This window comes from Orcinus orca, chromosome 3 (assembly GCF_937001465.1).
Source record: "Orcinus orca chromosome 3, mOrcOrc1.1, whole genome shotgun sequence".
NCBI lineage: Eukaryota > Metazoa > Chordata > Mammalia > Artiodactyla > Delphinidae > Orcinus > Orcinus orca.
Genome location: NC_064561.1, coordinates 4,579,902 through 4,606,551, shown reverse-complemented (window position 1 = coordinate 4,606,551; position 26,650 = coordinate 4,579,902). Strand labels below are relative to the sequence as shown.

The 26,650-nt window shown below is 48.3% G+C and overlaps 2 protein-coding genes across 11 annotated transcripts in view; one reads left to right on the top strand and one right to left on the bottom strand.

The window, feature by feature from the left end:
* ACSBG2 (acyl-CoA synthetase bubblegum family member 2) overlaps nt 1-3,164 on the bottom strand; it is a 66,858-nt gene extending 63,694 nt beyond the window's left edge. Inside the window, exon 1 of the mRNA XM_004277263.4 lies at nt 3,018-3,164. Coding sequence (XP_004277311.2) covers nt 3,018-3,025 — 8 coding nt within the window. The 5' untranslated portion in view covers nt 3,026-3,164. The remainder of the gene's footprint in view (nt 1-3,017) is intronic.
* The window catches only part of RFX2 (regulatory factor X2), a 105,359-nt gene continuing 80,677 nt past the window's right edge, over nt 1,969-26,650 (top strand). For 3 of the 10 annotated variants that reach the window (XM_033400891.2, XM_033400890.2, XM_004277261.4), the window contains exon 1: nt 1,973-2,167. The gene's annotated coding sequence lies outside the window, so the exon portion shown is untranslated. Of the gene's footprint in view, nt 2,168-26,650 lie in introns of all 10 variants that reach the window. The other 7 variants (XM_049707575.1, XM_049707579.1, XM_049707578.1 and 4 more) reach the window with 5 other exon arrangements.

Sequence of the window (26,650 nt, the reverse complement as noted above, 5' to 3'; positions counted from 1 at the left end):
CCCACCCACTCACCCCTCCCCATTCACTCTGTTCCAGCCACGCCTAAGGACCTGCTTTTTGTTTCTTCCACATGAGTTTCCACCCCAGGGATTTTGAATGCCTGAAATGTTCCTTTCCTCTTCCTCATTATTCTGACCTTGGCCCAAAGGTCACCCCCTCAGAGAGGCCTAGGGTGACCAAATCTTCCCACTTTGTCGGAGAATCTTCCAGATTTAGCACTGAAAGTCCCACGCCCTGGGAAACCCCATAATCAAACCATCTGGGTTGGCCACACTTCAGAGGCCATCCCTGGCTGTTCCTTGCAAAATAAGCCCCACCTACTCACCCCCAAGTTACTACCCTGTTACTTTTCCTATAAGTGTGGGACTTGTGTCCCTAGAAGAACAGTGCCTGGCAAATAGTAGGCACTCAATAAATATTTTTAACTAAATTAATCACTGAAGGACAGAAACTGATTCCTGCAGTCTTAAGTTTTAGATTCCATCCCATGAAACTCTGCAAGAAGCAACCCATTAGCACGTGGCAAAATCCATTTAGCAAGTCACCATCAGCATTTGCATTAAAACAAAACGGAATAGAAAAAAATCAGCATTACCTAAAGTATCACGTCATGAAAATGTTTTCGTTATATATGTGTTTGTGTGAACTAGGGCTCTGAGTAAAATATACTTCCTGCTGTGCCTTGTGGTCAAAAATGTTTGAAAACTACCCACCTAGTGGTCAAGAGTGTGGGATTGGGCACCAGACCACTGGGGTTCGAAGCCCTTACAAGTTGTTTGATACAAATTCACTCGTTTTTTTCCCGCCCTCTGTTCTCTGATCCGTAAAACGGGGATAATGCATACGCTTTTTTTCAGGATGTGATTGTGAGATTTAACTAAGTTAGCATATGAAAAATGCTTAGATCACTTTCTGGCATATAAGGACAATTTAGTCAATTCTGACTAATATGATTACTTGTTGAATGAATAAGGCTGAAATCTAATCTTCCCTAAAGTTACCCTGCCTGCCTTTTCTCAGAACAAGTTTTTTCTCCTTGTGTTCCAGCCCCTTCTCCCAAATAACTATATATGTTTACTTTATTATTCTGTTTATTGTCAATCTCCCCCCACCTAAAAAAAGCCAAAAAAATCCAAAAAACTCTGAGAGGGTCCCTTGTTTGTCCCATTCAAAAGTTGAACCTACTACCTGGGGGTAGGGAGGAGGGGAAAATGTTGGCAAACATTTTCTGTGAAGTACCAGATAGTAAATATTTTAGACTTTGCTTATGTCATCCCATCTTTGTGCAAATGCTCAAGTCTCTAGTACCCAACTCTGTCTCTGTGGGACAAGTTTCCGTGTCCCTTAAAGGAATGGGGGAAGCTGTGTTCCAAAAAACCTTTAATTACAAGCACAGGCAGGCAGAATTTGGCCCGCAGGCCATAGTCTGTCAGTCCTTAAAGGAGCTGAAAATACTGGATTCAGTAAAATAAAAGACTTTCATATAGTTTCCACGTGCCACGAAAGAGTCTTCTTTCGATTTTTTTTTTTTAACCACTTAAAACATATTTTAAAATTCTCAGCTTGTGGGCCATGAAAATAAGGCAGTGGGCCGCATCTGGCCCGCGGGTCGGAATTTGCTGGCCCCGGACCTAGACTGTGCCAGAACGCCCTACAATAAGCGAAGGCCCCCGGGTCCCCAAAACTCGGCCTTCCGGGAGCGGCGCAACCAACACTCGGCTCGCGCGCGCCTCCCGCCTACCAACCCTCCCAAGCGGCGCCCGCCTCCCTCCAAGCCCCGCCCTCCTTCGGGGCGATTGGTCGAGCCTCGCCCTCTTCCTCGCCGGGGAACGCCCCCGATGACAGGCACTGCGGACAGCCAGTGGAGAGCTGCAGGGTCTTGCATCCCGCCCTCATCGCGCCCGTTGGAGGCGGGCCGTTGAGGGGGTGGGGCGTGGAGCCTGGTAACCGTTGCCGATAACAACGCCCCGCCCCGTCACGGCAGGCGGGCAGGCGGCGAGAGGCGGGCGGGCGCCGGGAGCGGGAGGAGGAGCGGCAGCCGCCGCCACCGCCGCCGCCATAGAGACTGTAGCCGTGGAGACTGTTACTTACCAACGGGGACCAACACGCAGCAGCCGCCACCGCCGCCGCGGGAGCCGTTGCCCGAACTCCCGGCCGGAACTCCAGGTGACCGATGCGACCGCCCCGGGCCCTGCCCGGCCGGGGAGTATGGGGGGCGGCGGGTATCCCGGTCGGGGAGCGGGCAGCGCAGTCCCTGCGGTTCACCCCAAACGTACGGGATGGCGCGCCCGCGGGACCTCCCTCCGCACCCCGAGTCCCGACAGCGCGGCTGAGTTTGGAGTGGCCGTGGTCCCCTTCTTCCTTTTAACCAAACTCGGGGAGCGGTGAGGACCCATCGGCTCACTTTTTACAAAACTTCCTGAGTTGGGGGCTCCGGGGGAACCGTCTTTCACTCTTACCCTCAAAATCCCCGGGTTGGGGGTGCCCCAGGAACCCCTCTCAAGCTTTTTACCCAAACTCTCTGAATGTGGGGCTCCTGGGGACCCTCTTCTCACTTTCGTTCCCCAAATCCTTAAGCTGGGGGTGCCCGAGGACCCCTCTCTCACTCTTCCCCTCAAACTCCCTGAATTGGGGGGCGCCTTAGCAGCGCGTTTCGAACTCTGACATTTAAACTCTCTGAATTGAAGGCGCCTGGGGGCTCCTCCTGTTTGCTCCCCAAATCTCTGAAATTCGGGTGCCCCTCGGACCTTTCTCTCACCCTTAAACTAAAATTCCTGAATTGAGAGGGCCTAAAAGATTCGTTCTCACTTTTACCCTCAAAGTCCTGAATTTGGGGTGTCCCGGGGATCATCGTTTTGACCCCGTTCCCAAATACTGAATTTGAGGGCTCTCTGTAACCCCATCCTCACTTTTTAACCAAAGTCGGTGCGCTGGTCTAGGGGAAGAACCCTTCCCCTCCTCACTTTTTGACCACGAACTCCCCAAGAATCTGGCTTCCCAGAGACCCGTTTCTCACCTTTTCATCAAGAATCCTCGCGCTTAGGGCTCCTCGGATACTCCTCCGCTCTCTCCCTGGTAACCCCGTGTTCCCAAGTTTGGGGGATCCTGGATCCGCCAGTACCTCCACGCCCCTCAGGAAGCGCCTACGCACCGCCGCAGCTCCCCTATTTGGACTGATCGCGAAGCAAGAAAAGTTTCTCCGAAAGGGCTGTGGGTTTGTGGGGTTTTTTTGTTTTTTGTTTTTTTAATTTATTAATTTATTATTTTGTTTAAAGAGCCCAACCTGTGGGCCCAAACTGCTCGGTGGCATTTTCTCCGCGTGTTGTGGGAGTGCGCGGGTGTGTGTGTGTATGTGTGAATCCATCCCCCACCCCTGACGCCCGAAAACACGCCCCCCTCCAAATGCTCTTGATTCCTTTTCTTTTCCCTGTGGGACAAGCCGCGGCGCTCCCTCCAGGCTTCGTCCCTGTTGGTTTTTCTCGCTGCTGCGCTAAGAAAAGTTGCGTTTCCGATCCTAGTGGCTATTTCAAGGGCCGCCGGGGCCCAACTGCCCCTGCCATTCCGGCGGCTGCGGCGGGGGTGGTTCACCGTCCTAATTTTAACCTCCCGGTTGCCCCGCAGGAATGAGGGAGAAGGGCAGGATGTAGCGCACAAGTCCAGGGCTGCCTTTCCGCGGAGACCTCATTCCTGCTTCTGGTGTTTTAATTATGCACCGCCCCTCTCCCCCTCCCCCAACATCCAGTTATTTTCTTGCTTTGTGCATTGAACTGTCGGTGCAGACTGTCATGAGTTTTTCCCCCGTCCAATCAGCTTTATCTCTGCAAATCCAAAATAGCAAACCTGATAGAAGGCTCTCCATGTCAACTAAGACTTCCCCCCAAAATCAAAATAATGACAACGACAACAGAAAACATTAATAACAAAAACTTTTTTTTTTGCTTGCATATATTGGCAGCACGTTTTTATCTTGTTGCTTCATCTGAGACATTATTTGTTTGCTCATATTGATATAAAGACCCTTACCCTCTGTGCCGGGGAGTACCAGGGGCTGGTCACCTTTCTCCCACTCCAGTTTAAAAACTTGAACTGACTCTAAAATAACCTTAGAAATGGCTACTCACCTACTCTAGCCAGAGAAAAAGAGTGTATGGTACCACCCCACCCCCCAGGAAAGGAATTTAATTTCCTTAATTACTGGTGCTAATTTTGCCAACAGGCTTGGTAGAGTATCGGGGGGACTTGGTAGTCTTTTTTTAAAAAAGACAGAATTCTAATAATATATGATGGAAAAGATAACTGGTTCCGGGATCCTGTGATGTTCCAGCTGATGTGGGTCAGGAATGAATGCAGAAACAGTTTGCCCCTGTGGTAAAAGCAATATGAACTATTTGCCTCTCATCCCAGATAAACCTCTGAGATGCTCAAAAGGGGAGTCCAGGAGGAGAGGGGCAGAATTATTAATGACCCCCAGTAACAGAACAAGTCCTCTGAAATTCAGTTGATATCTGCTTTCTGGGTGCAGGCCACATATCACCTTAATATTCATCTTTAACCGTGTTTATCACTGAAGCACTGCCAGGCTGGAGTTATCCACCAGAAATGCAGATGCTGGGAAATTGTTTATCTGGTTCTTATTCCTTAGATCTAATTTGTAGTTTCAGATTCGAGTTAAAATTAATTAATATTAATTGATATTTAATTAATTGAACTTTCATTAATAGTATATAATTGAGTCAACATTTTAAATGTGCTTGTAGGATTTTTATAGTCACAGGTGGTGGTTTTGCTTGTAAAATTCCAGAGACAGAAGGAACCATATCTTATAGTATATTTGGCTCTTTTTTTTTTTTAACATCTTTATTGGTGTATAATTGCTTTACAATGATGTGTTAGTTTCTGCTTTATAACAAAGTGAATCAGCTATACATATACATATATCCCCATATCTCTTTCAGCTCTTTTTAACTAATGCATGTTGACCACTTATTGAAATGAAGTGCTCCTCTATACACACCTACTTATTTGTAAAATGTGAAACTTTTTTCAAAGCAAGGGAAGTTCTCAGAGAAACTGCCTCCCTTGTCAGGACCCTCACAGAACCCAAGATCAGCAAAGGACTTCTTTTTTTTTTTTTACATCTTTTTTGGAGTATAATTGCTTTACAATGATGTGTTAGTTTCTGCTTTATAACAAAGTGAATCAGTTATACATATACATATGTTCCCATATCTCTTCCCTCTTGCGTCTCCCTCCCTCCCACCCTCCCTATCCCACCCCTCTGGGTGGTCACAAAGCACCGAGCTGATCTTCCTGTGCTTTGTGGCTGCTTCCCACTAGCTATCTATTTTACATTTGGTAGTGTATATATGTCCGTGCCACTCTCTCGCTTTGTCATAGCTTACCCTTCCCCCTCCCCATATCCTCGAGTCCATTCTCTAGTAGGTCTGTGTCTTTATTCCTGTCTTACCCCTAGGTTCTTCATGACATTTTTTTTTCTTAAATTCCATATATATGTGTTAGCATACGGTATTTGTCTTTCTCCTTCTGACTTACTTCACTCTGTATGACAGACTCTAGGTCCATCCACCTCATTACAAATAGCTCAATTTTGTTTCTTTTTATGGCTGAGTAATATTCCATTGTATATATGTGCCACATCTTCTTTATCCATTCATCCGATGATGGACACTTAGAGCAAAGGACTTCTTATAGGAAAAGACAAAAGAGAGGGAGAAGCTTAGGAGAGGAAGACCCAGAATTAAGGGGGTGGATGGGATAAAGAGTGGGGTCAGAGGATGGGGGGGCAGAGCTGTGGAGAGCTCACCCCATGGGCTGGCAGGCTGCAGCTGGTGAAGATGGTGATGCTGACAGGCAGCTTAAGGACAAGGGCTTAGTCCCCCAGTCTGCTCCTCTGAAGGCTCTGAGCTCCCTTAGTGAACATCAGCCGGCCTCTCCTGGCTGCTCAGGCCAACACGTTGGAGTCGTCCTCCAGCCCTCTCTCTCTCAAGCCATCAGCAAAAAGGTAGAGACCTAGAATCTGACCACACCTCGTCACCTCCACCACCGCCAGCCCCTGGTCCGAGCCACCGGCGCGTCTTGCCCAGATGATTCCAGCCTGTTCACCAGGGATCGTAACATGTCCTGTTGCGATCCTCTGATTGGATGAATGGGGTCAGGGGTCAAAGGAAAGGAAAGATGCAAGTCCCAGCCCTGGATGCTGCTGATGTGGGCTTTAGGGCCCCACAGAGAAGGGGTTCACGTTTATTAGCTCTGTGACTCCAGGTAAGGTTTGGCATTGGTGAAAGAGAAAATCACTTATATGGTTTTGATATTAGAAATAATATTATAGGGAATTCCTTGGTGGTCCAGTGGTTAGGACTCTGCGCTTCCACTGCAGGGGACACAGCTGTGATCCCTGGTCAGGGAACTAAGATCCCGCAAGCTGTGCAGTGTGGCAAAAAGAAAAAAAAAGAGGAAATAATATTATAACTGTTTAGCCCAGGTCCTGGCACAGAATAGGTGTACAACGGAGTAGCTATTATTATTGTTGTTGTTATTTTTATTATTAGAACAAGCAAACAAGCAGTGTGGCCTGCCTGGGGTGATTTTTTAATTTTGGTTTCTTGACCACCAAATGCTGAGGAGACATTCAGTAAATACATCTTGCTCGATTGAGTGGGTGAGCCTTCCACTGTCTGTTTTAAGGTGGGAAATGCCCTTCGATTGCACAGAAATTCTCTGGTACAGATATGGCACTCTGCAAGCGTTAAGTGCTGGGCAAAACCAAAAAACACAACCCAAAAAGTGTCTCAAAGTCCCACACCTAGGTTGGGGTATCGGTCCATCTGAAATCACTCCCAAAACATCACACTTCCAGACAGGTTTTGCCAAGCAGCCAGCTCTGCAGGCAGAACCTGCAGATGAGAAAACTTAAAAACTGGTTTTGCCTCTCCATTAGTGCTGGCTCTTAGGTGCCAGTCCTGTCGAAGTCAGGAAATCAGCCTCTTGGAGGTGAGAACAGTCCTGGTCTTCATGCCAGGATTTGACTGGAGCAGACAGCATGGCCTTGCTCCTTGCTACACCTCACTTCTTTTTTCCTAAAGTGCATTCCTATTTTATGATACATAGCTTTTATATGTTTTAAAGCATAGTTTCATGCCCTGGCAACCTCATTTTAAATTGTGGTCAATTCTATGAATTTACAAAAAATACAGTTGTCTTCCCAAGCCTATAGAAGATACATACAGCAAGTGGATTTCAGATGCTGTGAATCAGATTATACCTCCTATAGTCCATGTTTAAAAATGAAAAAAAAAATTCTAAAGCCATTAAAAATCTAGAACTTACATGTGATGGCCAATATAGTGATTATTTGTCATTTACTATGTAACAAAGCCCAGATATGCTATATATAGTAAACCTGTTTCTACTAAGATCGCTGCAGTTGAGTGTGTGTGTGTGTGTGTGTGTGTGTGTGTAAGAACTGGGCTACTCGTGTCCAGGGAAGTTCTTCAGGAGGTGACAGGTGAGCTGAGACTGTCATGATGAGAGGGAGAAGCCCTGTGCTGTTCAGAGGGAAGAGCCTTCCAGGTGGGGCGGGGTGGGGGCAGCAGGTGCAAAGGTTCTGCGGCAGGAGGAGTCAGCTGGGCCTGGTCGGAGCAGAGGAAGGCAGCTGTGTGGCTGATAACTGGTGAGCAAAAGGAGGAGAGGCACAGGGCCCCAGTGGCCATGGGGAGGACTCTGGCTGCTATTCTAAGTATAAATTAAGTTGTTAGGAGATTTCACCTCTGCCTGTAGCTGTCAGAGCCGTGGTGTCCAGTCGTTTGCTGGAAAACCTGCTTTCTGGACCTGCCATTTCTTCATCGCTCATTCATTCATTCATTCATTCCTTTCTGAGTCAAACACTATTCTATGAGGTTACAGAGACCAAAGACCAACTAGAGTGTGACAGTTGCAGAACGGGGATGGGCTAGAGGTCTCTCTAGGGCATGTGTGTGGCAGGCCACTCGCCTGGAGGGGGCACAAAAGGTGTCCAAGAGGAGGCGGGCTGGAGCGGAGTCTTGATGTACAAGCAGACTGGTGGGGAGAGCCGTGGCGCGGCTGTATTTTCTGGAAGCTGAGTGCAGGGTACAGGGGAGATCAGGCCAGAGAGGAGAACAGGTGTCGGCACACACAGCCTGTTTTTGGAAGCAAAGTTTCACTAGAACACAGCCACGCTCGTTCACTTCCATACTGTCTCTGGCTGCCCTTTTTTTTTTTTTTTTTTTTTTTTACTGTACGTGGGCCTCTCACTGTTGTGGCCTCTCCCGTTGCGGAGCACAGGCTCAGTGGCCATGGCTCATGGGCCCAGCCACTCCATGGCATGTGGGATCTTCCCGGACCGGGGCACAGACCTGTGTCCCCTGCATCGGCAGGCGGACTCTCAACCACTGCGCCACCAGGGAAGCCCCTGGCTGCCCTTTTGAGGCCACGGTGGGGTTGACTATTTGCGACTGACACAGAACGTGCACTGCGAAGCCTAAAATATTTACTGTCTGGGCTTTTACAGGAGAAGTTTGCCGACCCCTGGCTGGACGAGTGGGACTCGTCTGGTGCTGGGCTGAGAGGTTTGCTGGGGAAGCACTTTGTGATCAGATGGGATTTTGGTAGGTGTAGCGAAAGGTATGGCGTCTGGAGGATGGCAACGGAGAATTAACAGCTGCCATGGTCCAGGCCCAGGGCGATGGCGACCTGGCCGACTGCACCAGCCAGGGATGCTGTGTGGAGACAGAGCTGCAGGGTTCTGGGGGCTCTGAGGACCTGGTGACTCTCTTGGGACCAAGGGCAGGGAGGAGCCCAGGGCGATCCCTGCGTGTCTGATTTTGGGGATCAGGTAGAACAGGCTGCTTCAGTGAGTCAGGGATCCTGGGAGAAGCTAGTGGGGCAGAGAGGGGTAATGCGTTCAGGCGTGGGCTTGGCCAGCTTGAGATGCGCGGGGGCCAGCCGAGTGCAGGCAGTTTCCTGCCAGGCTGCTGGATTTCAGGGTCTGGAGACAGCGGGGGACGGTGGTGGGGGACGCGTAGTCCAGGCTGAAGGTCAGGATCTGGGAGCTGTCAGCACATAATTGGTCATTTCAGTCGTGAAAATGGATGAGCTCACTCAGAGGCGGAGGGTGAGAAGGCCAAAGGTAGAACCATCATATTTCAAGGAGCAGGAAACCAACGAAGAGTCAGAGAAAAGTGGTTTTTTACAAAATGATGGCAAAATATAATAACATAAAATTTACCATTTTAACCAGTGTTAAGCGCACATCTCAGTGGCATTAAGGACATTCACATTGTTGTGCAACCATCCCCACTGTCCATCCCCAGAACTTTCTCATCTTCCCAAACTGAAACTCTGTCCCCATGAAACACTGACTCCCCACCCCTCCCCCAGCCCCTGGCCCCCACCCTCTACTTCCCGTCTCTACAGATTTGACTTCTCGAGGGGCCTCCTGTGAGTGGGACCAGACAGTATTCGTCCTTCTGTGTCTGGCTTATTTCACTGATGATCTCAAGGTTCATCCATGTTGTAGCAGGTGTCAGGATTCCCTTTCTTTTTAGGGCTGAATACTATTCCATTGCGTGGATGGACCACATTTGTTTATCCTTTCATCCCTCGATGGATGTGTGGACTGCTGCCACACTTGGCTACTGCGAATCATGCTGGACAGAGAAGCTTTTGCAGCAATTCTTAGGTGAGGGGGGAACCTGGGAAAGGGCTCTGAGGCGGAGGGGGAAGTAACTCAAGGACTGAGCACCAGGGACAGTGAGGCCTGGTAGAGACCACAGCGATCATCAGATGGGGACAGTTCCCTGGCGGAAGCGGAAAGGACGCGTCCCCACAGAACGACAGGAGGCTTGGCTCCTGAGCGCCTGTCTCCTCGGAAAACTGTTGAAATCGCACTAATGATATAGAAGCCCATTCCTGAAGTTGCAGCAACACTTAATTATGCTTATATTTTTAAAAGGCAAACTGTTTATCTTTTCGAAATAGTGCCATGTTTCCAGGATATGTTTCTGTCCAAAAGGTGATCCGTGGGGTAAGGCCAGGGAAGCAATTTCCCGCCAGAATCACCAGCCCACAAAAATCCACCCCATCCAGGGAGAACCCAAAGAAAACACCACCTGGAGCTTTCCCACCTCGCCTGTCCTTCTCAGAATATGTACCGATGGAGCCTGCTTGGAGAAAAAATAAATTCGGAATTCCAGACCCACAGAAAACAGCTTGAAGGATGTGCTTCGATTTTGAAAAGAATTCTTCATTTTCTAGAAGAATTCACCATGCTGGGGACCTCTTTATATTTAGAGCTCTCTAGGGTTTCCATCTTCAGCAAATATTTGTGGGCCCCAAATATCAAACATCCGAGTTGCTTAGAATTAGTCGAATACTTAAGTGTATTCATAGATCGTCATGTGGGGCGTTACAAGGGGAGAAGGTGATAGAGAAATTTTAAATTGTTAGCCACCATTGGCCATTGACATTCAGACTGGAAGTTAAAGCATAAAGTGGGTATAATTCCGGGGCTCATCAATTGTGTACATCATGGTACGGTGATACGGCCAACTCTTAAAATGACAAGCAGGCGTGAATAGAAGGTATTTCTGGAAGCCCTGTAACCACGGAATTCATCACTGGCCTGAGTCCACAGCTGACCGAGCCTTTGTCACCTGGCCTGTGCTCCCTAAGGAGACTCAGCGGGCACCGGAAGAGACTCACCGATGAGCAGTTTTCTAACTGAACAAACCACAGGGTGATGGAGTTAGAGGTGGTGGCCGGGCAGAGCTGTGGGGCCTCACCCAGATTCCGGGTAGGGAGCTCCTCGGGGCGCAGCCTCGCTCCTGTCTCTCTTCTAGCCCCAGTGGCCTGAGGAGCTCAGCCTTCCTCTCCTGTTCTAGAAGCAGGATTTCTCCAGCCTCTAGCTCTGCAGCGCCAGCACACTCAGAATCACTCCCAGATCCTGCGTGGGCCTGTGTGCCTTTGGCTCACGACGCTCACTTACCTCTTCATCTCCTCCCAGTCCACCCCGCCGTGGCTCTCCTGGGCTATGTCAGGGGGAGAGGATGGGCACATCCTCTCTGCTTTTTGTAGCCAAATGGATGGACGGGCCCCTCCCCTTCGTTGTAACCACGCCGTACTAGCTCGGCATTCAAGGCTCGTCTCGGACCAGCCCCATCTCCCTTTTCATTGCCTGTCTTTCACGACTTCTCCAAATGGACTTGCCATGCCTTAAACAGGTCTTCTACTCGGGTCTCCCCTCGCTCTGAAATGTCATTTCTACTGACGAAAAATCTTAGCTCTTCTCCGATGCTCTTTCGCCAGGGACCCTTGAGATGATAATTGGTGAGCTAAGTGGGGAAACAGCAAACTAGGCCAGGTTTCTCCAGCACATCGCCATTGACTTTGGGGCCTGATCGTTCTTGGTGGGAGGGCGGGGAGGCCGTCCTGGGCCTCGTAGGAGGTTGAACACAGCATCCCAGGCCTCCACCTGCCGGGAGCGCCCACCCCTTGGCAAATGTCCCCTGGGGGGCAGAATCACCCCCTAGTTAGGGAGCCCAGGATTGATCAGCCAGAAGTGCCAGGGCACATAGAGTTCACATCCCAAGACGACATGGACGTGCCATAGTGGTTTGCGTGTCTCATTTCCTGTTCTCGGTTGTGAGCTCCCGGGGGACAGGGACAGCTGTCCCTGCCTCACTTCCCACAGAGCTTTGTACTTCACACGTGAGTGAATCAAACACTTGAGTCCAGAGACCTCTTCAGAGGGCGAGGCCTACATGGAGTAACAAAGCAAAAATCGTAAACCCCTTGTCCGATGTCTGCTAGCCGTCAAAACTCCATGTTTTTGATTCAGCTTAGGTTACATTCTAGCCCTTTCAATACGTAGTTTTCCTTTACCAAATCCCCAGAGAAATTTTAATCAAAGATCCCTGCTGTTAACGGCCTCCCCTTTTGGCCCAGCCAAAATTGCAAGTCAAGATCTTCCAGAAAGCAGGGATCTTCCTGGGCACATGGAGTCTTACCACGCAACTACTGCCAGGTCCCAGAACCAGGAGCCCTGTACGCGGTGGACAGTGTTAAATGCCTAATTCTGCGCCAAGCCGGTTGCAACGGCTTGATTCATATTTGCTTGCTTTGGGACTTTTCAGAGATTCCACTCTGTTAAAAAGTCGATTTGAAACAAACGTACTTATGTCTGTTAGATTTATTTCATCCACAAAACATGACACTCAGAGTTTGTGGCCTGAACGAATTCTCCTTTCTGCAGAGTGATAGGGCCACTTGTCACTGTTTGGAACCAGCTTTTGCAGCGGCTCTGGCCATTTGCGAAGGGTACCGTGTGCCAATAAAACTTCACTTACGGGCACTGAAATGTGAATTTCATGTCATTTTCATGTGTCACACACACACACACACACACACACACACACAAAATATATGTATTTTTTTATTTTATTTTATTTTATTTTTTGCTGTACGCGGCCCTCTCACTGTTGTGGCCTCTCCCGTTGCGGAGCACAGGCTCTGGACGCGCAGGCTCAGCGGCCATGGCTCACGGGCCCAGCCGCTCCGCAGCATGTGGGATCATCCCGGATCAGGGCACGAACCCGTGTCCCCTGCATCGGCAGGTGGACTCTCAACCACTGCGCCACCAGGGAAGCCCCTGTCACAAAATATTTTGACTCTGATTTTTTTTCAACCATTAAAAAATGTAAAAATCATTCTTAGTTTGTGGACCGTACAAAACCAGGCAGCAGACTGGGCTGGACTTGGCCGCGCGCGTGGCCCGTGGTTTGCTGACCTCTGTCCTGTGATAGAGAATGGAGTCCAGGAGCGTTCACTGCCTGTTTTGCCAGAGAACCCCCGGTCCACACCCTCTGCTTCTCCCGCCTCCCCACCCGCATGACACACACACCTTCCTGTGCACGGCGCCTGCTCTTAAACTGGCCCCCACCTCCCTGTCTACCCCCCACCCATGGGATGGTCCTGCTTGTCCCACAGCATCCAGGATGGGACCTTCCCAGGTTCCCCGCCCCAGGGTTTATGGTCCCAAGTTCCACCTGGAGTCCACACCTGTCACCTTTGCCACAGAAGGAGTTATTTGTGTGTCTCCTTTTCTCTCTCACGCAGGGCAAGACCCCTGAGGACAGACCAGGTCTGTCTCTGCAGGGCACCAATTAGAGTAATTATTCGTTGAATTGACTCAAGTTCTTACTAGATCAAGATCTGACCGAGCTCTAAAATCATTTCGCTTACTCTCTAGTAAAATAGGGTCTCGTGAGAGATTTGCAGTTTCCCAGTTGGGTGGTTTATTCTAGGAGTCCCCTGGATCACGATTGTCCAGCAGAGACATAATGCGAGCTGCATGTGTCATTTAAAATTTTCTAGTAGCCACGTTCTAAAAAGTAAAAACAGGTGAAATTTTGAACAGTATATTTTATTTAATCCAGGATCTCCAAAATATTGTTGTTTCTTTAACACGGCATCTATATGAAACAGTTTTTATTGAGGTAGTTCACGTCCTTCTTGGCGTGCAAAGTCTCTGAAATCCAGTGTGTAGTTTACACCCGCGGCGCGTCTGGGTTCGGACGGGCCACATTTCACGAGCTCAGTATTGGGCACTCTGGGTAAAAGTGTTAAAATGAGGGCAGGCATCACCTTTAGGTCATCCCTACTCTTTTTAATTTTTAAAAAAATTTTAGGGCTTCCCTCGTGGTGCAGTGGTTGAGAGTCCGCCTGCCGATGCAGGGGACACGGGTTCGTGCCCCGGTCCGGGAAGATCCCACATGCCGCGGAGCGGCTGGGCCCGTGAGCCATGGCCGCTAAGCCTGCGCGTCCGGAGCCTGTGCTCCGCAACGAGAGAGGCCACAACAGTGAGAGGCCTGCGTACCACAAAAAAAAAAAAAAAAAAAAAAAAAAAAAATTTATACATCTTTATTGGGGTGTAATTGCATCACAATGCTGTGGTAGTTTCTGTTGTACAACAAAGTGAATCAGCCATATGTATACATATATCCCCATATCCCCTCCCTGTTGCGTCTCCCTCCCACCCTCCCTATCCCACCCCTCTAGGTGGTCACAAAGCATGGAGCTGATCTCCCTGTGCTATGCGGCTGCTTCCCACTAGCTATCTGTTTTACATGTGGTAGTGTATGTATGTCCATGCGACTCTCTCACTTCGTCCCAGCTTACCCTTCCCCCTCCCTGTGTCCTCAAGTCCATTCTGTGCGTCTGCGTCTTTATTCCTGCCCTGCCCCTAGGGTCATCAGTACCATTTTGTTTTTAGATTCCATATATATGTGTTAGCATAACGTATTTGTTTTTCTCTTTCTGACTGACTTCACTGTAAGACAGACTCTAGGTCCATCCACCTCACTACAGATACCTCAGTTTCGTTTCTTTTTATGTCTGATCCCTACTCTTTTTAAAAGGCGACCACTATTTGAGCTTTTTACTGTGTTCAGTACTTCCTAGCCTCACAGTTTGAGGTCACTCAAAGGTCTGAGTAGCACAGGTCCTCCTGCCTCAGATGTTTGCCCTTTTCTAAAGTGATCATGACTGGACTTTGCAAACAAAACAGGTGTCCACTCTGGGCCACTGGGCAGTTTGATCCCACAATTCCCTGGGGACCATTTGGGGACTTTGAGATCCTTATGGGCAGTGCCCGGAAGTCTGCTTACTGCCTCTTTTCAATTAGGGAAGTCATATCTTTTCACTGTAGAAAAAGTTCAACTAGCACAAAAAAATAAAAAGGGAAAAGAGAGCCTCTGGCTTCCTCCTCTTCTCTCCTCCTGCCCCTTCCACCGCTGATAAAGTTCAGCGTGGATCCTTTGAGATATTTTGTGTGCAGATGAAACATCCTCACTGATACTTTCTTATTTTTTAATTGAAATGTAATTCACATATCATAAAGTTCACCCCTTTGTAAAGTGTACATTCCGTGGTTTTTAGTATAGTCATAAGGTTATGCAACCATCACCACTATCTAGTTCCAGAACATTCCATCGCCCCAAAAAGAAACCCCGTCCCCGTTAGCAGTCACCCCCATGGCCCTCCCCAGCCCCTGGCAACCACGAATCCACTCTGTCTCTGTGGATTTGCCTGTTCTGGACGTTTCATATAAATGGAATCACTCACTGGCCTTTTGTGACTGGCTTCTTTTATTTAGTGTAATGTTTTCAAGGTTCATCCACGTTGTAGCATGTGTCAATGCTTCATTCCTTTCACGTAGGCAAAAAAAATGGATCATATTATTACCACTTTTCTGCAAAGTGCTCTTTTCATCTATTATTTAGTCTGTATCTTTCCTTATCACTCTGTGCGTCTGCTGCATCTTTCTGCATTGCCTGAGATTCCTCTGTATGGATGTGTCCCGAGGTATTTAATTAGCTCCTTATTAAGGGCATTTCAGCGTGCCAGTCCTTTACCCTTAACTCCTCGTCCCATTCATAGAACAGCGGGTTACAGACCTTTGGACAATCAGGTGAACACGTGTGTCCTCCCCCCCCCCCCGCCCCAGGAAAATGCACGATGACCGCGTCCATTGTATTCTGCCTCTGATTTTGGAGGTTCCGGAGCGCCTCACCCCCTCTCCCTGGACCAGCCCCCGTCAATTCTGCCCCACCCGTTTCACAGCCCACGTGTGGCTGACTCAGCCCCAGTCCGTCACCACAAGCTGGACCCAGGGCTGCGGGTGCCTCAGGGGGAGGCCCAGCCGCTCAGCCGGTTTGTGCTGACACAAGTTCACGCTTGTTGCCTTGACTCTGAGCTGAGGCCTGCGTGGCAACGGCATTTTCCCACCCCTTCCAGTTCCCTGTTGGTACGTGGTTTTCAACTGCTACCTTGATGCTCCATCAGAGCATACACTGGCTGTGGTCCCGGCAGAAGACCTGTCCCTCGGGGTCAGCACCCTCCAGTGCCGGCCAGGGGACCTGCTCCTGCTGCAGTGTATCCTCTCGAGCAGGGACCCCCTCACGCAGCCTCTAGATCCTGCTCTCCAGCCTCTGCCTCTCCATGTCGTTGACTTCTCATTACTGTGCAGACTCTCTCTTTAACTCTACACAAACAATGTAAAACCAGAATTCCGACCAGGCAGAATAAAGTTATCCATCCCTAACCGAGGCGTTCCCCCCACTTTAAATTTAGTGGATCATATTGTTCTTTTTAACATCCTTGAAGACTTCTGAGACACTAACCTAATTTGGTTTTCCTTTATTAGTGTTTCATGAATATGGAATCTTCTCGAAACTGCCTGCTCCTTTATCCTCCAGTGGTGAGGTTCACTTGCGTGGGGCGGGCAGGAAGTCTTCACTTCTCTCAACTCCCCAACTGGGACATATTCTCCTTTCAGTTTCCTGATGGTGAGAAGCCTGCCCCTGGCTGTTCACTCCTCACTCCTTTCCCAAAATCAGTTCTGTTTACGGGACACGTCTGACCAAACATTGTGGCATTTTTAAAACAGGCTTTCTTACACCTTCCCGCACGTCACTGAGGTTTTCAAAGAGAAGGTCTCTTTGGGATAGCGTGTGAGGAGTATTTTTGTTGGTTAACCAAGTTTACTTCTGAAAACGTTATATAAAGAATTCCGACCTAGTCAGTTCTCAGGCCTAACCTCTCATTGTTTGGAGCAGTGCCGCGTTTCACTTCTTCTCAGGTAAAGAATATAGGAACGAGTTTAGCTTACGGAGCATCTGTTTTGCTTCTTGCCTGGCATCTGCCCACACTTGCTGGGTCATTTTCTTTTAACTGAGATAAAATTCACATAACATAAAATTCACCATTTTAAGGTACAATTCAGTGATTTTTAGGATAGTCACCATGTTGTGTAACCTTCATCACTGTCTAATTCTAGAACTTTTTCACCGCCCCCAAAACAAACCCTTTGCCCATTACCAGCCCCTCCCCGTTCCCCCTCCCCTCAACCCCTGGCCACCGCTAATCTACTTCCTGTCTCAGTGGATTTGCCTGTACTGGACGTTTCCTAAAATGGCATCATATAATCCGTGGCCCTTTGCGACAGGCTTCTTCCACTGAGCATCATGTGTTGAAGCTCACGGACGTTGTAGCGAGTGTCAGTGCTTCCTTCCCTTTTGTGGCTGAATAATATTCCATCGTATGCGTGGACCACAATTTGTTTATCCGTTCGTCCACTGATGGACATTTGGGTTGTTTCTACTTTTTGGCTGTTACATTTAATGCTGCTATGAATGTTTGTGGACAAGTTTTTGTGTGAACATAGATTTCTATTTCTCCTGGGTGCATACCTAGGAGTGGAGTTGCTGGGTCAAATGGTGACCAGCTTCTGGAGGAGTTGCCAAATGTTTTCCACGGCAGCCGCTCCATTTTCCATTCCTACCAGCAGTGTAGGAGGGCTCCAATTTCTCCACATCTTCTTTTCCACTGTTTTCATTATAGCCAACCTAGTAGTTGTGAAACAGTATCTTGTTGTGGTTTTTAATTTCATTTTCCAAATGACTAATGATGTTTGAGCATCTTTTCATTGCCCACTTCTATACCTCCTTTGGAAAAATGTCTATTCAAAGGTGTCATCTTTTACAGTTTTCTTGCATCCACAAATTTCTCTTCCTTTGTGGAATGCCCAAAGACCCTGAATCATAAAGATGGGGGGGGGGGCGTGCACCAGAGCTACGTGGTGGGAGGGGTAGAGGGGAGGGAGGGTCAGAAGCCACAGGACATGAGGGCTGTCCCCTCTCTCCCTCATGACACGTCTCCAGCTCTGGCTGTGGGCACGTCCTTTTCAGAGACTTCCCAACATCCTGCATCCTCCGCTCAATGAGGGAGACTGGACGGGCTTGAGGGTGATCACCCTCGGGGTGTCCTTGACCCTCTGGACACTGATTTGGCATTTGACACCTGTCTTTTTATTTATCCAGAATTGTTTTAGCCTCTCTTAGAGACAAGAATGACTTCTTCCATTTTGAAGTGGTTGAAAAAAACCAACAAAAGGATAATATTTTGGAACACATGAAATTCACATTTCAGGGGCCATAAGTGAAGTTTTATTGGCACGCTCATCCATGTACATATCGTCTGTGACAGTTTTCACCCTACGTTAGAGGGGCTGAGTAGTCTCAACAGAGAGCATCTAACCCTAAAATATTTACTGTTGGGCCTTTACAGAAAAAGTTAACCAGGGGCTGGTCTCACTCACAGTACTGGCTGTACTTGGCCAGCACTGGGTACAACATCGTGCATGTACGAACACGGTGCTGCTTTGGAGGTGTGTGAACGCTTAGACTTGCCAGCAGCGTTTAACATTATTTTTCACTTCCTTTAAGGCGAAGGGGATAATATTTACTGTATTATCTCTTCCTGTTTGCTGTAATTAAAAAGAATCTTGGGGGCTTCCCTGGTGGCGTAGTGGTTAAGAATCCGCCTGCCAATGCAGGGGACGCAGGTTCAAGCCCTGGTCCGGGAAGATCCCACACGCCCTGGAGCAACTAAGCCCGTGTGCTACAACTACCGAGCCTGTGCTGTAGAGCCTGCGAGCCACAACTACTGAAGCCTGCACGCCTAGAGCTCATGCTCTGCAATAAGAGAAACCACTGCAATGAGGAGCCCACTCGCAGCAACGAAGACCCAACACAGCCAAGAATAAAATAAATAAATTTATTTAAAAACAGAAAAAAGAGTCTTGGTCTGGCTACATCCATCCTGCAGGCTGCATCCCCTTTCCTCCTTGTGTCTGTGAGGTGACGCTTTCCCCAGTCCCCAGCATCCTGGCCTTTCTCTCCGGGCAGCCTCCCTGTCTTCCAGGCCCTGGAGAGCCAGGCCGAGGTTTAGACCAACACTCAGGGTGGGCAGGTCCTCTGCCGTCAGGAAGCTTCGGTTCCTCTTCCTTCAGGTCTCCCACTTGCTGACACTCGGCCCTGATGGCTGTCACCCAAGGACTGGTCCCTCTCAGAGGGTCGCACCAGCTCTGGAATTTGGGGTGCAAATCATGGGGCCTAGGAGTGGTTTCTGAAATGAATTACTGCTTATGTGGGAGACCCAGCGTCTAAAACTGTTGCCTTTATGTTGGAACACACTCGAACCAGTGACACGTAAGAAGTCAAAATGTGGAATGGCCAATCCAAAAAAAAAAATCATTGTTTAGAGATCAAAAAGCTAACTATTTGCGCATTTCAGCCCCTTCATGTAAAGCTAAAATCCCATTTTTGATGAATCCTGCATGACTTTGAAATCGTTTGTTGTAGCTGGAATCGCTGCTAGACCCCAAGGAGGAACTGGCTTCTCTGGGGTAAGAACGTAAGCGGAGTCACCCTGATGATCTGGCCGCGGGGCTGGTCAGTGCCGTCAGCTGCCTAAGATGGCAAATCGCGTATGTTTCTTTGGCTTGATTGGGGTGGGTACAATGAAAAAAAACAAAACACGATTTCGCTCTTCCCTTTATTTCCCACTGGCAGTGGTTTCTCTTTTAGGTTTCCTCAAGTCGGTGGCATTTCTGGGCTTGGCGGTCTGTGGGTTAATTATCACCAAGGTAGTCGTTGACGGGATAGCTAATCATCAGCAGAGTCCCCTCCTGGACTGTTCGAATCCCTAAATACGGATGGTGGCAAAGAAGACTAGCCGCCTCCTGACGGTGGCTTCCTGCTAGAGATGGGGCGGGCGGCTCACTCCCCTCCTGTGACCGGCCCTGCTGGCCCCACGTCGGGGTCCTCTGCAGATATTCCACGCCCTCCTCCAGGATGTAGATTCATTCTGTCACTTTCTTCTAAAGACCGCTCACCTGCCTGCATTATACAAGGCTTGTCTAACTGGAGTCCTCGAATCTGTGAACTGAAGTTAAAAAAAAAAAAAGACATACAGCCCTGTGGTTCTTAACCATTATTCAGTCCAGACCTCTTTCAGTCTGCTGAAAGTGGGTCATTTCTCCCCAGAAGAACAGGCATAGACACATGCGCTCCCATTTGAATTTCATGGTCAGTTTCAAGTTCACAGACTCCCCTCAAGTGCAACCCCTGGTGAATCCTCAGACCCAGTTACAGGATCCTGCTGTAGCCATTTGAATAGGCATATTGCAGAGTTTAAGCCACTTTGCAAGTATTCTCTAGGTTTTGAAAAATAGGACAAAAATTAGGTCCAAATCGAACACTTTATAGTAAACAGAAAAGGCAGGGGTGTTCCTGTGGTGTTTGTTTCTCTGCACAGTGTTGTGCATCAGCCCCACCCAGATTCTGTATTGGGGGACTTCCCTGGCTGTCCAGTGGTTAGGAGTCCACACTTTCACTGCCGAGAGCACGGGTTCGATCCCTGGTCCGGGAACTAAGATCCCAAAAGCTGCGTGGCGCAGCCCAAAGGAAAAAGGAAATATTCCATATGGGAAGAATAGGAAGGAAATCCCCACTGAAAGCAGGAATAAGAGGTTTGCCCAGACATATCCATTAATATTGAAGAGGAAAAGCAGATTCGTCTAATTTATGTCAGCTTCTTTTACAAATTCACTTTTATGGTGCCCTTTCTGGCAAGATGAGACCCTCGTGTGTTGTCACTTAGCTTTAATTACTGGGTTATAAAAATTTACTGCAAGCAGGGTGCCAAGACCATTCAATGGGGAAAGGGCAGGCTTTTCAACAAATGATGTCCACGTGCAAAAGAATGAAGTTGGACCCTTCTCTGTCTTACACCAGGTACAGAGATTAACTCAAAATGAGTCAAAGATGGAAATGTAAGAGTTAAAACTATAAAACTCTTAGAAGAAAACATAGGGGGAAAATTTTTTTTTAATTAATTTATTTATTTTTGGTTGCATTGGGTCTTTGTTGCTGCGCGTGCACGGGCTTTCTCTAGTTGCGCAAGCGGGGGCTACTCTTCATTGCAGTGCGCGGGCTTCTCACTGCGGTGGCTTCTCTTGTTGCGGAGCACGGGCTCTAGGCGCACAGGCTTCACTAGTTGTGGCACACGGGATCGGTAGTTGTGGCTCGCGGGCTCTAGAGTGCGGGCTCAGTAGTTGTGGCGTGAGGCCCTTAGTTGCTCTGCGGCATGTGGGATCTTCCCAGACAAGGGCTCGAAGCCGTGTCCCCTGCATTGGCAGGCAGATTCTCAACCACTGAGCCACCAGAGAAGCCCAGGGGGAAATCTTCATGACATTGGATTTGGCAGTGATTCCTTGGACGTGACACCAAAGGCAGAGGCAACCAAAGAAAAAAAAATAGATAAATGGGACATCATGAGAATTTTAAACTTTTGTACTTCAAAGGACATGATCAGAGTGAAAAGGCAATCTGTGGAACGGGAAAAAATGTTTGCAAATCATATATCTGATAAGGGGTTAAAATCCAGAACTAAGGGGTTAATATAAAGAACTCCTACAACTCAACAACGAACACACACTTAGGCCGATTAAGAAGTAGACAAATATCTGAATAGACATTTCTCCAAAGAGGACGTACAAATGTCTAATAAGCACATGGAAAGGTGCTTAACATGACTCATCGTTAAGAAATATAAATCAGAACCACAATGAGATACCAATTCACACCATTAGGGTGGCTACTGTTGAAAAAAAAGAAAATAGCAAGTACTGGCAACGATGTGGAGAAGTTGGAACTCTTGTGCATGACCAGCAGATGCAGCTGCTGCGGAAACACTATGGCTATTCCTAAAAAAATTAAACATGGAATTACCATACGATCCTGCGATTCCTCTTCTGGATAAATACCTAGAGACTTGGACAAAAACTTGTACACCCATGTTCACAGCAGCACTATTCACAGTAGCCCAAAGATGGAAACAACCCAAGAGTCCATTGAAAGATGACTGGATAAACAAAATATAGTCCATCCATACAATGGACTGTCATTCCGCCCTAAAAAGGAAGGACATTCTGACCCATTCTACAACATGGATGAACCTTGAGGACATGATGAACCTTATTTCTCTGCTCAGAGAAATAAGCCAGACACAGAAGGATAAATACTGTCTGATTCCACTTATGCGAGGTCCCCAGAGGAGTCAGATCCACAGAGACAGGAAGTAGATGGTGGGGGCCAGGGGCTGGGGGAGGGGAACAGAGAGTCATTGTTTTCGTGGGGACAGAGTTTCAGTTTGGGAAGATGAGAAAGTTCTGGAGATGGAGGGTGGGGGGCTGGTGGCCCAACAGTGTGAATGTATCAGTACTTAATGCCACTGAGCTGTGCACTTAAAAATGGTTAAAATGGTAAATTTTGTGATATATATTTGCCACAATTTAAAAAATAATAGTAAGTCTTTTACTCCACTTGTGTTTTGCAGCATTACACTAGAGGAGGCGTATTCTTTCACACCTGTGTCTCATACGTCTCACCTCTCCCGCTGAACCATAGGTCACAGTTTTAGTAAAGGCCCTGAAGATCCATCTCGTCTGTGGTCTTATACTAACCAGTGAATAATGTGGCCTTAACTCATTCCACGTCCACACCCTCACTTGGGAAGATTATATTGATACTTTTGAGTCTATGGTCCTTCCCAGAAAGGAAAGCGGTGGGCGGGCGGGCAGACTGAGGACACGTCTGCTCACTCACAGGTGTTCCCTGCACCAAACCCAGAGGGCTCCTGGGGTGTTCTGGGCACGCGTGCTGGTGCACTAGGGGACCTGGGGCGAGAAGGGAATCATAAGTAACCTAAGCGAGAATGTCACAAAGGATAAAATAGGACTGATTTGTTCAGTCATGTGAGTGCCCATTTGAGAGCAGTTATTTTTATGGAACATGAAGATGACTAAAAATGTTTTTCAAATTAAAAAAATGTTTCATTAAAAAAATGAGGAGGACCTGCTTCGTAAATGACCATCTAAAACAGCTCAGCAAACTACACCCAGGGGCCCAATCCGGCGCGCCGCCTGGTTTTTCAGTAGGCCCCGCAAGCTGAGAATATTTTCTGCATTTTCCAATGGTTGAAAACGGGGACTATTTTGTGACACATGCAAAGTATATGAAAATCGAATTTCAGTGTTCAAAAATGAAGTTTTGTCGGAGCAGCTCCAGGGCCGGGACTAGGGTGAGGCAAGTGAGACAGTCACCTCGGGCACAAAATTCAAGGAGGGAGCAGCGCCAGAGAAAACTCAGCCATCAGCATAAACAATATCTTAATGCAGTATTTAAAAAAATCAAAATCAATGTCAGAATAATCCATGATGAGCAAAATATCAAAATGTTAAAGACAGGATCAGTATTGCCGGTTTTTTCCCTCTGCCCCAGGCTCCCGTAGGGCTGTGAATGCAGCCAGGCTCCTTCCTTGTGGAAGGTCCAGGGCAGTTTTCTAGAGTTGGTGACAGAGTGGAGTAGCCTCAGCGGAGAACTTGGGGCCCGTGAGACCAAAAACGTTTGTTCTCTGGCCCTTTATAGAAAGTTTGCCAACCCCTGATTGAAATCAGTTTACTCTATTGATCCTAACAGTGAGTAACTATAACCAAAGTACAGATTCAACGCCTTGTCCATTTCCTCTGTCTTAGGTGTCCTTTTAAAAAATGAGTGTACACTTGTAAAGTGTTTAATTTTTGGATAATGGTATTTATAAATCAGTAGAGACAATTAACACTGAATTCATAAGGAAGCTGATGCTTGTGAGCTGCGATGATTTACCTGCATTAAAATAGCAGGAGGACTCCCCTGATGGTCCAGTGGTTAAGACTCCACGCTCCCAACACAGCGGGCACGGGTTCGATCCCTGGTCGGGGAACTAAGATCGCGCGTGCCGCGTGGCTTGGCCAAAAGAAGATAGTAGAGGCCCTCACTTACTCTCATGTTAACTAAATACTTAGCTAGTCATCCCTCCATTTACTGGGGTGAATGTTACTTGGCTTCTTTATAAAATGGTATAAAGCCCAGCTTCCGTATCTGAGTCTTAAGAAGCTTGATTAGGAACTTAATGAAGCATTAATTATTTCTAAAATTTGAACTAGTAAATGCCATGGGAGCTTCTTCCCCCCTGGTTTTCCTACTTTCACTCTTTCTCCCGATGGTCTGAAAAGAGGGCTCTTTTAAGAACATAAGTGAGGTGATAGTGTGCCCCCACCTGGGGCTTCCCTCAGGAATTGGAATAAAACCGAGACTTCTGGCGGTGCCCGTGGGGTCTCTGCCAGCGTCTCCAGCCCCGCGGCTCTCCTCTGCCCCAGGGCCTTTGCACCTGCTACTCCCTGTGCGGGGGGGGGGGGGTGTGTGTGCTCACTCTGGCACCTCCCACATCTGTGGGAGATCACCTTGCATATCTGGTGACTGGTTTCTTGTCTCAATCCCTTGCCCAAGGATGTTGGGGCCCCAAGCAGAGCTGTCATCACCTTTGAATGCTCCGTGCCTGAAACAATGTCTGGCACTCAGTAAATTCACTCTGTTCCTTTGGTTCATTCATAGTTTACATACAGTCAGGGTGCACCCCTCTATGAGTATTCACACATGCGTAGATTCTTGTAACTCCCACCCACCCAGAGGGCAGAGAGCAGTTCCAACACCCCAGCACGTTCTCTTGAGCTGCCCGTCTGCAGCCAGACCCTCACCCCACTCCCCCCATGTCCCCTGGCCACCCCGCTCTGTCCCTGGCCCTGTAGTTTTGCCTTTTCCACAGTGTCACATAAGTGGTGGCACACAGTGTGTAGCTTCTGAGACTGGCTTCTCTCACTCAGTGTAATGCAACTGAGACTCAGCGTGCTGGTGTGTGTGTTTCAGGAGTTTGTTCTTTTACTGTGGAGTCCTGTTCCATTGTGTGAATGTACCACAGTTGGTTTATTCGGTACGTTTTTTTTTTTTTGGCTGTGTTGGGTCTTTGTTGCTGTGCGCGGGCTTTCTTTAGTGAGGCGAGCAGGGGGCTGTGCTTCGTTGCGGTGCGCGGGCTTCTCATTGCGGTGGCTTCTCGTTGCGGAGCATGGGCTCTAGGTGCGTGGGCTTTAGTAGTTGTGGCTCGCGGGCTCTAGAGCGCAGGCTTCAGTAGCTGTGGCCCACGGGCTTAGATGCTCCGCAGCATGTGGGATCTTCCCGGACCAGGGCTCGAACCCGTGTCCCCTGCATTGGCAGGCGGATTCTTAACAACTGTGCCACCAGGGAAGCCCGGTATGGTTTCTTTTTTTTTTTTTTTTTTTTGCGGTACGCAGGCCTCTCACCGCTGTGGCCTCTCCCATCGCGGAGCACAGGCTCCGGACGCGCAGGCTCAGCAGCCACGGCTCACGGGCCCAGCCGCTCCGCGGCATGCGGGATCCTCCCAGACCGGGGCACGAACCCACGTACCCCGCATCGGCAGGCGGACTCCCAACCACTGCGCCACCAGGGAAGCCCGGTATGGTTTCTTTTAATGTTCAATGTTGAATTAACATTAATGGCTCCGGTCATAAGAAGTGGCAGCGTACTGTAGACCAAGTGGGTTGAACAGTAGTGGTGTTCCCTGCACAAACAGCATTCGCTAGGTACAGCCTGCAAATTTACAAGAACTGACTTGCTTACAAATGTATCACAATTTTTTTTTTTTTTTTTTGCGGTACGCGGGCCTCTCGCTGTTGTGGCCTCCCCCGTTGCGGAGCACAGGCTCCGGACGCGCAGGCTCAGCGGCCATGGCTCACGGGCCCAGCCGCTCCGCGGCATGTGGGGTCTTCCCGGACCGGGGCACGAACCCGTGTCCCCTGCATCAGCAGGCAACTCTCAACCACTGCGCCACCAGGGAAGCCCCCACAATTTTTTTAACGATACGTAAGTAATGCACAAATCAGGTTCCTATAAAGTCATCTGCAGAAGTTATTAACGACTGTAAGTTTCTGTTTCATTCTCCTATCTTCCTTGCCTTCAATAATACGATGTGTGTCCTTCTAGACCTTTTAAATGAATGTACCTATTTTATAGCATATATAGCTGCATTTTTTAACATAGATTCTTTCTCAAATATTTGAGAGCCTTCTCTATCCAGGCACTGTATAGCTTGGAGTTCTTTCTTGGAGAAAGTACCTCGTTTGTTTCAATGACATCATAGATTACAGAGAGGATGTACCACGATTTGTTTAATGATTTCCCTATTGACATTTAAGTTGGTTGCAGTTTTTTGTGGCTTCAAATAATGCCACCAGGGATATGTTGCCCATATGTCTTCTTTTATACCACTTTATTGAAATATATTTCATATACCGTCAAGTTGGCCCATTTAGAGTATACAGTTCAGTGGCTTTTGGTATATCCAGAGAATGCAGCCATCACCACTAACTCCAGGACATTCCATCATGCGAAAAAGAAACCCGTGCCTGTGCCCATTAACAGTCACTCCCCAGCCCCCCTCTCCCCCAGCCCCTGACAACTACTCACCCACTCTCTGTCTCTGTGGGTTTGCCTGTTCTGGACATTTCCCATCAAGGGAAGCACACACTGTGCGGTCTTTCACGTCTGGCTTCTCTCACTGAGCATCATGCTTTCAAGGTCCATACACATTGTAGTGAGTGTCAGTGCTTTGCTCTTCTTCATGGCTGAGTAATATTCCAGCCATGGATGGACCCCATCTTACTGAATCAGCTGACAGACAATTGAGTTGTTTCTTCTTTGAGGCTATGATGAATCATGCTGTTCTGCACAATGGTGAACAGTGTTTGTGTGTCCGTGCACCTTTCTGGACACGTGTATTTCTGTAGGATAAATCCTGAGAGGGGGATAAAGAGACACT